The 13,267-nt window shown below is 60.1% G+C and overlaps 1 protein-coding gene across 1 annotated transcript; it reads right to left on the bottom strand.

Moving 5' to 3' along the window:
- Window positions 1-1,086: 1,086 nt before the first annotated feature.
- PIM1 (Pim-1 proto-oncogene, serine/threonine kinase) lies at window positions 1,087-3,424 on the bottom strand (the record flags this gene model as incomplete). The annotated part of the gene is made up of 6 exons (XM_079546407.1): window positions 1,087-1,244; window positions 1,421-1,597; window positions 2,207-2,573; window positions 3,028-3,078; window positions 3,155-3,261; window positions 3,343-3,424. The coding sequence occupies 6 exons, from the start codon at window positions 3,422-3,424 to the stop codon at window positions 1,087-1,089; spliced, it is 942 nt and encodes a 313-aa protein (XP_079402533.1).
- Between the last annotated feature and the right edge of the window lie 9,843 nt (window positions 3,425-13,267).

Here is a 13,267-nt window from a genome sequence, read left to right as displayed (position 1 = left end):
GGTCAGCACCCCACTTGCTCCCACTTCTCTCCATTCCACCCCGCAATAATAAAGGGATGCCTCTGTTCCACGATTTTCTTTTTATTTAAAACCGCATTGTATAAAAAAAATAGGATTTCTGAATTCCCCTGTACAATTTTAACTATTAACAAAAACCCGCCAGCGACACACAGGTTGCATGGAGACAACAGCGCTCTCTGCCAGCTCAGACCAAAGAGTGCATGGGCACACAGCCCCCCCCCCGCCCCAAAAACCCCAAATCCATCTGTGATGTGGGACAGACACATGGACACAGAGCGAAATCCGACCAGGCACCGGGGGTCAGCAGCTGCAGAAGCAAGGCGTGGGTCGGGGACCCACGTGGGTTATAAATAAATAAATAAGTTATCCTCCTGGCTCAGGCTCCTCCTTGCGAAAACAAAACAAAACAAAATTAAAAAAAATATCCACAAAAATAAATTAAAACTTGGATGGGGAATAAAAAAGGACAAAAACATTACCATTATTAACAACTGTACACCAAGCTTTGCTCCTGTATAATAACTCTGTACACGCATTTACAGCTCTGTTGGGTTGCATTGTTTGTGCATTGGGAAGCAGAGGGCTCAGGGAAGGCATCGCCGCAGGGCTCTGAGCTCCTCCTGACCTGCTTCCTTCTGGGAAAAGTAGCTCTGCACCCAGGTGAGGCATGGAAAAGCAGCAGTGTAGGAAAATTCAAGTATTTCCTCCAGCACAGCCCACGTCACAACTGAAGGCACTCGAAGATGGTGACGGCACACAGACCAGAGCACCTGCCCTGCCCTCCCCAGACAGCCTTCCCCCCATTGAAGCTTTTCAGAGTTCCAATCCTCTCATAGTCCCAAATTCAGCAGGCCAGGAAGACTCATGGGAGCCCCCAGAGACAGAACCAAAACCCCAAAGTTTACTGAAAAAAACATCAAGTGAGATAGGACCACTGAGTCCAGCTGGGATCCAACCTCCGGGTGAGTTTGGCTCCAGAGAACTGCACGGCGCCGAGCGATGATCTCCACTCAACCCCACAATCCCAAGACAACGGTCCATTCCTTACAGGAGACACCAGAGATGTTATTTGCCCGTCTCCTGGAGCAAGCTGTGCAGGTGGATCTCTGCCGCCTCCTGGGACAGGTGGACACTCTGCATCCAGGAGTGGTTGGAGATGTCCTCGAAAGACGGCCTGTCTGAGGGGCGCTGGGAAAGGCACCACCGGATGAGATGTTCGCACTCTGGGGACGCAAAGCAGTGGTCAGCGTGGCGGGGGGCACTCAGCGCCGCGCCCAACCTCCCCGTCCATCCACCACGTGCCGGAGGACCGCAGGACACTGAGAAACGCGCCACCCCCTCGAGGTCCCCAAAGGGTGACAGGAGCCCTGCGCTGCTGCCTCTCCCGTCTGGTGCCCACCTGGAGAGACCCTCTGCCTGAAGAACACCTGGCCGCGCAGGATGTCCTCGTCGTGCTCGAAGGGGATGTCCCCGCACACCATGTCGTACAGCAGCACGCCCAGGGACCACACCGTTGCCGAGCGCCCGTGGTACCGGTGGTAGCGGATCCACTCCGGCGGGCTGTAGACCCGCGTGCCTGCAGAAAATGGCCACTTTTGTCCCCAAGCCCCTTTTGGGGATGGCAGAGACGCGCAGCCCGCGGTGGGGCCGGGTGAGGACGGGTGGTGGCGGGGGGGTCACCGGGCGTCACACCACCCCCGCCAGCACGTGACTCTTGTTTACAAACTTTGGGTTGTAAAATAAAGGCGGTGGGGCCAGAAGGTGGCAGCACGGGGTCGGGGAAGGCCGGGACCAACCGTTACATGCAAAAAATAAAACTCCCGAGGGAGGGGGGAAACCACACCTTCTTTCCACCCCTTTGCCAAAAGAAAAATTAAATAAAAATTTAAAAATAATTTTAAAAAAAGCAAACAAGTAGAACGGAGCCATCCTTCTGTGATGCACGCCAGGTTTTGCAACCCGTCGTCCCGTGTCCCCCCAGAAGCTGTTTGTTTTTGTAGGGTGCCCTCCCCCGCCCCAGCCTGAAGCTTTGGTTGGGTGCTCAGGCCGGGAGCCGGCTCCCCTTTCACAACACCGAGTGGTGCCAAACACTTTGCGGGCAGCTGAATAACGCCACGTTTCCACCCCCACCTTCCCATGTTGCTGCACAGAGGGGGGACGCCTCCGGCACACGGCGATGTCTCACCATCAAAATCAGTGTAGACGGTGTCCTTGAGGAGGGCACCGGAGCCAAAGTCGATGAGCTTGAGCTCGCCGGTGGCGAGGTCGATGAGGATGTTCTCGTCCTTGATGTCGCGGTGCAGCACGCCGCGGTCGTGGCAGTGCTGCACGGCCTCCAGCACCTGGCGGAACAGCTCCCGCGCCAGCTCCTCCGCCAGGGCCCCCCGTTCTGTGATGAAGTCAAAGAGATCCTGCACCGGTTCTGGCCGCTCCAGCACCAGCACGAAGCTGTCGGGTCGTTCAAACCAATCGAGGAGGCGGATGATGCCGCGGAAATCCGTGCCCACCTTCTTCAGCAGAAGGATCTCCATCGGCACGCGCGTGCCACTGGGCTGCGGGGACGCCGGTGCTATCAGCACCTGGTCCCTTGGTGCGTCCCCCAAAGCCAGGGATGCTCCCTGCCCCATCCGCCATCTGGATATCCCAGTTAGCCCCGGCCTGGGATGCTCCAGTGCCCTCAGATCAGGGATATTCCGGTGGTTCCCCTCGGCATCCCACAACCAGGGATGCTCTGGACCGCCCCACTCCTACTGTCCATAAAAACGAGGATGCTCCGGATTCCCCCAACCCATGTCTCAGTCCAGGGGTGGTCTGGATACCCCCCAGTGCCTTAAAACGAGGGATGCTCCGACCCACCCCCTCACGCCCCAAAAGCAGAGACGCTCCCAACCCATCCCCCCATAGCCAGGGATGCTCCATCCTCCGCGCACCCTTCCGACCAGGGATACTCCAGCGCTTCGTCCCCCAATCCGCACGGCCCCCCTTTCCCCGTCCCCCGATGCTCACCAGCTCGCCCCACTCGGAGATGCGGTCCCTCGCCACGTGTTTGATGGCCACCTGCGGGGCGACGCGCGGCGCTGAGCGGGGCCGAGCCGGGCCGAACCCCGCTGCCCGCAACTCACCCCGCACTTACCGGGGCGCTGTCGGAGAGGCGGATCCCCGAATAGACGGAGCCGAACCCCCCGCTGCCCAACAGCGGGCCCACCTGGTACAGCTTCTCCAGCGGCTCCTTCTCCTTCCCTGCGGGAGGAGCGCGGCGTCAGCGCTTCCCCAACCCGAGCCCCACACCGCACCGCCTCGCACCGCCGCGCGGCGCCTCACCTGCGGGCAGCTTGGCGGCGTGCAGCTCTGCGCCGGGCCCGGAACGGAGGTGGGCCAACGAGTTGATTTTGGAAAGCAGCATCCCCGCCGCCGCGCTCCGGCTGCAGCCCCGCCCGAACAAACCCGACCCAGGCGGCTCGGGCAGCCCAGCCCGGCTGAAGGCGGGCGGGGGACGGCGAGCCGAAAGGAGGACGAAAAAGAGAAGGTGGAGGGAGAGGGGGTCGGGGGGGGGAAGGGGGGCGCCGCGGGGCGGGCACGGCGCGACCGCTCCCCGCGCTGCCGGGCTCTCGTGTGGCGCGGCGGCCCCGCGCCGGCCGCGGGAGTAGCGAGAGTCGGGGGCGGGGCCGGGGAGAGCCGGGCGGCGTGGCCTCTGCTGGGCGCGCCGATGGGACGCCCCGCCCGCTCGGCAGCTCCTCAGCCAATAGGGCGCGTCCCGCGCGGCGGAGCGACGGCGGCGGGCAACGACGTGGCGGGAAGGAAAAGGCGCCAAAGGAGCCGGGGAGGGAGGGGGGCGCCGCCGTCACGGGCGAAGGGAGCGCGCGGGTGGCGGGAACGTGGGGAGCGGCCCTGCGGGGGTCCGGGGGGAGGGGCGCGGCGCGGCGCGGCGCTGCGCTGTGCGGTCATGGCGTGCTGTGCGGTCAGAGCACCGGGCGGAGGGGGGGCGAAAGAACGCGGGGACCCAGAGCTCCGTGAGTGGAACGGAGGCTTACGAAGGGAACGGCGGCTCGTGAGGAGCAGCAGGGCGTTGCGAGGGCACCGCCGCGGGGAGTGGCCGGACACGGCTGTGGAGGTGACACCGCCTGTAGAGCAGGGAGCGGGCGGCGGCTCCGCCCAGCCCCGCGCCCCCCGGCAGCGATTCACACAACGCCGCCGGCTGCGCCCCCCGCGCGGCGCCCCCCCCCGCGCTCCTCCGTGCCGGAACGGGCGCTGAGCGCCGGCGCTTCCCGTCCTCATCGCGGGAATCCCCCAAGGCAGCTGCAGCTCTTCGTCTGTTCACGTTACATTTCGCGCCCTGGCTCCCCCCGCGCCGTCCCGGCCTTTACTTCATCCCTTCCTTCACAACCCGGGCGCCTGAACTTTTCCCTTTTCTAGTAAAAGTGGAGGTTCCCGCTGGGGGCTCTTTGATTAACAGCCTTTCTTTTATCCTCTCCTTTTTTTTTTTTCCCGCAGAAGTCGCAGCCCGAAATGCTTCGCCGACTTCCAGAGATAAGATAAATAAAGCCCTGGATGGAGGTCTCTGATTACTCACGCTGTTACCACGCGGAGCAAAGAGCCGCGGCCGCCGCTCCAGACGGAGCCCATCTGTGCCCGAGCGGCCCCGAGGAGTTCCCAGCATCCCACACATATTTGTGGGATGAATTGCCGAAATTGAATGGGTTTTACTGGAAGTGCTGGTGAGCGCCGGGCTCGTTTCTGTGTTTCTTTTAAAAGGAAAGCACTCCGGGACGGCGCCCGCCCCACCCTGCCACCGCGCAGGAGATGCTCACTGCCTCTTTGGGGCTCCCGGGGGATGCAGAACGTCCCCCGAGGGCTGAGAACACATCAACCTGCCGGCGTTTGCGTTTTGATAAAATGTGGAGAAATCTGACACGGCGACCTCCCTCCCTTTTGTTGTTTTTTATTATTATTGTTGTCATGTGGGGGTGATGCAAGCTCGGGGTGGAGCAGGGCTGCGTTTCTCCTGCTCTATTCCCCACCCGAAGCCTGGGCAGGTTCGGGATGACCGGTTCTGCCAGTCCTCCATGGGACCGCCTGACTCAGCACCCGGCCCCAAACTCATTGCCGGATTCCCGATGGTGAAAGGTGCCACCCGGCCTGCCCTGGAAACGGAGACTCTTTATTTACAAACAAGGCTCGCCCTGGGAGCAGTAGGGCTTTCCTGGGGGCCGCCTTCCCTGACCTCCTCCGGGCCTCTTCCTCGCCCTGCCCAAACCACTCCTTAGCATCCAGGGGAGCAGCACGTCTTGCAACCTGGATGATTTGGGGCCAGCTCATCGCTGTGCCCAAGCACTGAGTTCCCAGGGCCTGAGTCAGTGGCGGCTCCTCCTGCGGGTGCGGAGGGCTGGCAGCTCTGTCCCAGAGGTGAAGGGCAGGCATTTCTCCACGTGGAGCAGGGCGATGGGTGGCACGCTGCCCTATTTCCCAACCGCATCCCCTCTGTTCCTGGAACATCCCACCCAGCTGTATCCCAAATGACCCCAACCCATGCTGGGAGCTACCTGTTACCCCAGGGCCTGACCTACATATGCTCATCTTTCCCTCATGCCAGCCTGGCCAATGCAATTGGGATGTGTCAGGCATTCAGGCTAACTCGAGCTAAAGCTCATCCTGCAGGAATTGCCTCTTTCCCCAGCCTGCTTCCACTTAATGAAAGCTGTCAGCAATGAGGGCACAGCAGAGCAGCCCGCATCCTCTTGCATGCTTTGTGCTTGCGTGGACGTGTGGGTCGTACATCCATAGAATGGTTGGGTTGGAAGGGACCTTACAGCCCCCAGCCTTAACCCTGCCATGGGCTGAGTGCCCCCCACCGGGTTGAGCTGTCCCATCCACGGCTTTGGGCACCCCCAGGGATGGGGCCCCACCCCTCGGATGGCCCTGTGAAGGTGGTCTCAATGGCCCAGGGTGGCTCTTTCTGCCCCCGGGTCAAACCCAAGAACTGGGACAGCCAATGCTTTTGTGGGGAGATTGTGCAGGGCTGCGAGGAGGAAAACCCCGAAGGGGTGAAGCAGAACCCAGGCTGTATGCAGCGCTGGGGGCAGCCTGCAGGAGAGCATCTCCCAGCAGATATCAGATCAGCTCTCTGTGCTGCAAACAATCCTGGCAGCTTTTGGGCTCTTCAGTGGCATTCCAGTCTAACCGGGGCTGTCTTGCATGATAATCAGGCTTAATTACTGCTTTATCGCTTGATTGCTGTGCTGGGCCCTTGGAGCTGCAGTCTTGCTTTCTCAGTTTACTTTTTGTTTCCTCCTCTGCCTCCCGCCCTTCCCCACTGGCACAATTAGCAAATAGGTGACGATGGGGAGGGGAATGTGCTGGGCTGTGCGGGGAGCAAAAAGATGTGCAGCCCTTGGATGAGAGACCCCAGGTTCGCTTTCACCCACGTGAGGTCACCCCAAGAGCAGCAAAAGCGTGCCCTGCTGTCACCCAGTGGTGCAGGAGATGCGATGTGCACAACACGCCATGCGCTGCGCTGCAGGATGCGGCCACGCACAGGGCACATGGGAGCATGGCTGCTCGGGGCCGGTGTGGTCCATGGGGTTCCAACACTGGATGAACACAAAAGGAATAGGGCTGTAGAATGGTCGGGTTGGACCTTTCTCCCCATCCTGAGGGTCCCCTGGCCTGGCTGGGACACACGCGTCCCATGGTGGGGCTTGCGTCGCCCCGAGCAGCACCGCTCCTGTGGTTTTGGGCACCGCTTCCCAGTGCCGGGTGCGTCAGCCCTACAGAGAATGGGGCAAAGGAGTGGAGCTGGGAACGGGTTCTTTCTGTATCGTCTATTTTTCGACTTGATTCTTATTGTTGGCTTTCAGCGCGGGCATTTTCGGGTGCGGAGGTGCGCGTGGAGCCAGCAGCGTGGCTAATCTGCTCCGTGAATGGAGCCGCACGGGGGGCAGCGGGGGGGACCGGGAGGTTGAGAGAGCCGCATAGTTGGGATTCCTTCATCTGGGTGGGCTCCTTCTCCCCAGACTCTCAGGATGTGGGAAATGGAAGATGAAAGGCGCTGCATTTCCAGCCTCTCGGGTTACAATGTCTAAAGGGGTGGCTGGGGAGGGGGGCCGGGGGGGGATGCTATAGGGAAACCTGGGTTGGGAAATGGCCCCGGCGAGGTTGGGGCCGAGCCGCTCGTGTTTCACATCACGTCAGGGCTGAGGAATTTCCTCTGCTCTGGGGGTGCCTCGAAGAGAAAGGGGGAGGCTTTAAGGTTAGCGGGGAGGAATAATAGCCAAGAGGCGACGGATTAGAAGTGTTACCCGGGGATCGCTGTTTACAGGCGAAACCCTCTTGCAGAGCGGAGGGGAGAGGGGGGCTCATGGGGGCACGGGCCCACGTGTGGCCATGGTGCTGAGGCCGCGTGTCCCCTCTGCTGGGGAAGGTCCCCGTGTGGAATGGGGCAGCAGTGGGTGTGGGGTCTGAGTTGTATGGGGCACAGCAGCACTCCCCCTCAGCTCCTGCTGTCATCCCACAGCGCCCTGAGCTGTGCCCCGGGTCCCATCTCCATTCGCTTCCATTGCATTTCCCCTTTGTTATTATTTTGGGTGATGCAAGGTCAAGGTGGAGGAGAGAAGGAAGTGCATTTCTCCTGGATTTTTCCCCGTTAGCCTCTGCCTCTGGTCCTGATGGCCAGGCCAGGACTCTGCGGGACCCTGGGCTGTGCCTGGAGAGTCAGGATCCATTCCAGAAACCAGCACCACAGGCTGGCACCCGTATGGCAAACCATGGGAGAAAGGACACAAACCACAGCCCTGAACAAGGCTCAGTGCATCCCTGCAGCTCTGGTCCCTTCTGTAGAGCTCTTGCATGAGTGAAGTGCCTTTTAATGATAGATGATAGTGATGCATTTGCCCATCTCCCCTGCCCGCCGCCCTTCCCAGGTACATTCCTGGCATTGCTCTGTCCGGGAGTGCAGGGGGGGACTGACCCTCCGAGCATGGGAAAAATGCTGCTCCGTGTGCAGGGCAGCAGCGCGCAGCGCGGGGTGATGGGGTCAGCCAGGAGATCCCTTTCATCTTTTCGCGGGTTTTGGCGGCCACACATCTGAGCAGCGCGGGACTGAGAGGGTTTTGTCTGCGGCTGCGGCTGGGGGGCTGCGCTGCCATGTGGGGTGGATGGAGCGGCGCTGGGAAGGACGGCGGTGGAGGGACGGTCCGTGGGTGATGGGCAGTTGGCTTTGGGCTTCGTCTCTTTGCACGCCTCTGGGAGTTGGAAATCCCAATGGAAATTCAAACCTGTGGCCATGAGGTTGGCAGCAGAGGTTGGGAGCAGCCCTGGCACGAGGGCTGGGCCTGGGGCAACCGCGGGGTGTCTGCGGCCGCCCCGTGCTGCCGCCCGCCCTTGTTGGCCAAAGGAGGAGTCCCAGCACAGCTCTGCCCCGCACAGAGCCGGATCCTGCCCGGCTTCCAGGAATTGGCTGTGGATGACAGCTGGTGCCTGGGCTGGCATCCACTTCTCCGAGTGTACCCAGGGACGGATGCTTCCATTTCCTAATGAGCTCCACCCAGCTCTTGGTGCGCCTGCTTCCTAATGCAGCCAAGATGTGATGCACCCACTTCCTAATGCGTGTCCTGGTGCACTCATTTCCTAATGCACCCTGCTCCTTGTGCACTCACTTCTACCTGATGGACCCAAGTCCTGCTGCACCCACTTCCAAATGCACTCAGTCCCTGGTGCACCCATTTCCTAAAGCACCCATGTCTGATTGCACCCAGCTCCTCCTGCAGCACCAGGGGATTCCCCTCGCCTGGCCCTGGCTCTACCACACGGCAAAGGATTCTCCTGCAGGCACAAAGCAGATGGTGAAACATGGTCTAACGAGATCAGAGATTAATCTGCGCTTTGCTTCCAAATCGCATAATCATGCAATTATTCTTGGTATCGGGGTGGAGCAAGGCCTGCTCCCTGCTCGCTCCCAGGGCACCGCAGCAGTGCTGGGTGCAGGCAGTCAGCTCCCCTGGTGCAGAGCAGGAGCACACCCAGCGACTCCCAGGTTCCACCAGTATGAGGCAACAAGGGTGGAAAAGGAGCGCCGCTCGGTGCCGTCGCACACCCCACGTGCAGCCCAGGCTGCCGCCTCCCCAGCACCTCAATGGCTCTTTAGAGGAAAGGAAATGGGAAAATCTCGCATTTTGGGCAGTTGTGCGGCCAGCAGCCCTGAATTCCTGCGCAGCGGCGGCAGCACGGCCCCATTATCAGCAGGCGAGGGCTGTTTGCTGGAAAAGGGCGGCAGCGGGGGCCGGGTGACCCCACACTTCCTTCCTTTCCTGGAAGCCGAGCGTGACGCCGGCACGCCGATAACGGGCTGCTTTCACAGCACGGGGCCCCGCTCCTCCTGCAGCTTGTGGTACACGCTCCGTGCCTCAGTTTCCCTTTTTTTATCCATCTTATTGCCAGAGGAAAGCTGTTGCGGGACCTTTATGAGGTGTGGGGTAGCACGCGGTCCGCAGGGTGCCTGCTGCTTGCAGGGTGGTGGGGATGGAGCTTCCCCAGGCCAGCACCAGGAGCCTTATCAGGGCCGAGCCAGGAGGAAGTTTGCAGGGTGGATTCCAGCAGGCAGGTAAACATCGGCCAGATGGGCCCCAGATCTCTGCCCCGAGACACCGGCCAAGCCGGGTTTGCACAGCCCAGCCAATTATTTGCTCTACGGATGGCTTTTCCCTCTATCGAACGTCAGCAGCGGTGCTGGGACGTCACTGGGGCTGTCCCATGGGCTCCTCCGTCACCTCCCTGGCCCTGTGCCTGCATCCGGGGTGCAGGCGGTGCCGTGGCACTGTGGGTGCTGTGCAGCATTGCAGCCCTGCACGCCTCCGGTCGGGGTGCTGCATCCACCATAGACACAGCTCAGAGCCAAAAGGATTTGGGATGCTTGGGATCAGGGATGCACAGGATGTAGGGTCCTGGCCCCACAGACCTCTTGGCTCTACGATTTCACCAGCCAGCAGCCGGCACTGGGAGTTCCCTGGCACATGTAGGGCTGCATCCATTTCCTAATGCATCCATTCACCCATTTCTCACTGCTCCCAGCTCCTGGTGCACCCATTTCCTATACTCCATTCACTGATGGGACACGGAAGGTGAGGGGACTGATGGGTCGGGGAGAGCCCAGCAGCTGCTCGGGGCATTTGTTGGCTGTGTCAGAAGGAAAAGACGTCAAGTTGCCCGCTTTAATTGAAAGCCGCTGCTGTGGGTTTGGCTTAATCCGCCCTCCTCCTCCTCCCTCATTAGATAACGTCTCGCTGAAACCACTTTGCAAACTCACAGCATTCCTGCGTGCTGAGCCCGCTGCAGTGCATAGAACTGACCCGCTCGTGACATGAGTGGGAATGAGATGGGCGGGTGGAGGGGAGGGATGTGGGGGAGAAATGGCATCATGGGGCTGGCAGGAAGGGGACTGGGTTCTTTTAGGGAATAAAAGAGATTTTTTTTAGAGATTTTTCTGAGCAAAAGGGCAGAATGAGGTCCTCCAGGGGTGGATTTGAAGGGCTCAAATTGGAAAGTGAAGGGGAAACATTCAGGGTGAGGGCAGCTCTGAGCAGTGTGCCCTAAAGCAGCGCAGGGCAGAAGCACTGGTGCCCCGACCCTCACAGGGCGTCGCCCAACGCTGTGATGTGGGGCTGCTGTGGGGGTCCTTCCTCTTTGTGATTCTGCAGAAACAGCCAAAGAGGAACCCTGCAGGCCCTTGGGAGGAGACGCGTTTCCCACTAACTGCCCACATTGCCCTCCCCTATTTGAGGACACCCCAGCACTGCCAGCTGTGGGGAAAGCATCCCTGCTATGCTGCGCACGGTGCTCCCAGCCAAGCGCAGTGCTACAGAGCTTGGGTTTGTTTGGCCGGGGGGGGGCACGATGCTTTCAGGACCCCATCCTGCAGAGAAACACGCACCTGGCCAAAGGGTGGCCGTCCCCGTGGCGTCTGGCCGCAGAGGTGACACGAGGCTGGAGACCACCCAGGGCTGCCCCACGGCTCTCCTGCATGGCCACCTATATTTGGAGGCACAGAAGGGGTAGGGATGCTCCTGGTGCTCTCGGCTTTATCAGCTCGCTGCAGCTTTGTGCCCGGCCTTGGGGAGAAAGGTTTTTTTCCCACTGGAGCCTTATCGAGGCGCCAAACCCTGGACGGTGCTTTGTTTCAGCTCAGTTTTAAATGAAAGATGGAAAAACGGCATTTGGGTGAACAATCGAAATTCCTGGAAGGTTATCTGAGCCCTGCAGCTGCCCCCAGGGCTGGGACTGTGCAGGGTGGGCGCAGGGTGGGCGCAGGGCAGGAACACCACGAGAGGGGGAGCCCCTCCATGGGAAACTCCAGAGCATCCCTCCCTGGGGAGCACGGGGGGCACAATTTCACAGGAACAGCCCAGCCGTGGGGCTGGGGCAGACGTGCAGCCATTGGGTGATAAGGGAGGGGATGATGGTGACACTGCAAGATTGCCTCTCAGTGCTTGTCCCCTGCCTAGGGGCCTCCGAGGTGCCACCTCTGCTCCCCACCCCTCTCCTCCCATCCACTGCTCCTCTTTGCAGGAGGAGCAGAGACCCGATGCTCTTGTGACACCTAATGGCAGTGACTGACCATCGCCACCTGCAGCACTCGCTGCCCTGAGCAGCTGCAGGCTGTTATCAGCGAGCCAAAGCCAGAGGTTTGGGAAAATGAGATCTGCCCCAGGGAAGAGGAGCTCAGGAGTGGGACGTTCCCCTGTTCCATAAGGAAATGCTGAGGTCACACTGCTGTCCCCGGGATGTCTGGCCACCCCCAGCTGCACAGTGAGCAGCATCACTTGCAGATATGGAGGGGAAGGTCCCAGACTGCCCTGAAGCCCTGCGCCAAACGGGGAAAGCCTTTTAACTATGGGGGCTGATCCCACTCTGCAGTCCTGGGGCCGCTGCCCTCAGCCTAAAGCCAACCACCACCCTGAACTCATCTCTGATTTTTTCATATCCAGCCCATCTGACTGCTGTACTCCAGTCTCTTGGTGAACCTGTTCAAAGGGAATAGGCTCATCCTGACCCCACTGGGGTCAGTTCCCCTTCCCACTGAAAGCAATCCCAAGTTATGCTGCCAGCTGGATGCTTTTCATTGCTGGCTACATTCAGCCTAGCAGTTATCTCAGCTCCTCACTCCTGCCCCTGCAGCTGAGCCCCTTCCCGCCTCTGTGCCATCCTTGTTCAAACGTGGGGCCAACCTGGAAACAGGGAAGGATCGGTTTGGGGGAATTTTGCTACCAGCACACACACTGCATTAACCTCTGCTTCCTTTCCTGGAAAAAGAGGTGTTGGGGTCACGCCATGGACACAGCGTGGGTGCAGTTGGGCAGCACTGGGTGGGGAAATGAGGCACGGGGCAGTATAGGGGAAATGTGGGTCCTGAAGGAGGTTGGGAAAATGCTGTTCCTCACTGCCAACCGGCCGTTTCTCTTCCTGGAGAGGCTCTTTGCAGGGTGGTGGGCAGAGGGGGGCACTGCCTTTAAGTGTATCTGATGGATAATTCCTCATTACTTTAATGCATTTTCAAGCTGGGATAATTGATGGATGTTTAACAGGATGCGCTTCCGACAGTCGGCAGGAGAAATGGACTCCCATTACTCTGCGAGCGTTTCTTTCTGCCATTGAACTCCTTTGTTCCGATTGATCCTCGCCTTTCCCATCATTCGCTGCTCATTAATAATCCCCAAAGCAGCTGCTTCCCCCCCGACCCGCGGTGCTGATGGCTCTCACAGGGCTTCAGGGTGGATTTCATCCCAGTTGAGAGATCTCAGCTTCATAAAATAATGACTTTTCCCCCAGAACGCGGGGTTTGAGGCAAAGTGGATTCTCACCCAAGCCTCAAGAGAACAGAGGGGGGAGGCACGGTGTGGCAATGTCCCTGCTGGTCAGTGCAGATGCATCCTGCTTTTCCAGGGGGAGTTCTGGGATGAGACCTGGAGGTGGTGGGGCTGAGCCCCAAGGGAGAGGTCAGCACCGGGGTATCAGCGTGGTGCAGAAGCAGAGCTGTTATCTGCAGCTGCTGCAGCTCGGGGCGGGCTTATCGGGACAGGGCCATCAGTGCCGGCCCCACGTCCCCACCCTGTGGGTCTCAGCGCCGAGCGATGCTAAGCCATTCCTATTGCCAGGTGCTCCCCCCAGCGCTTGCCCTGTGTGCTCAGGTCACTGCTGCTCCCGTTCTCACTTCTCCTTTCCACTTTCCTTCAGGAACACTGCAGCATCCTTCTGGGAT

The sequence above is a fragment of the Tetrao urogallus genome, assembly GCF_951394365.1.
Source record: "Tetrao urogallus genome assembly, chromosome: 24".
Classification (NCBI taxonomy): Eukaryota; Metazoa; Chordata; class Aves; order Galliformes; family Phasianidae; genus Tetrao; species Tetrao urogallus.
Note: the sequence above shows the minus strand (reverse complement) of the source record. Positions and strands in the feature narration are given on the sequence as shown.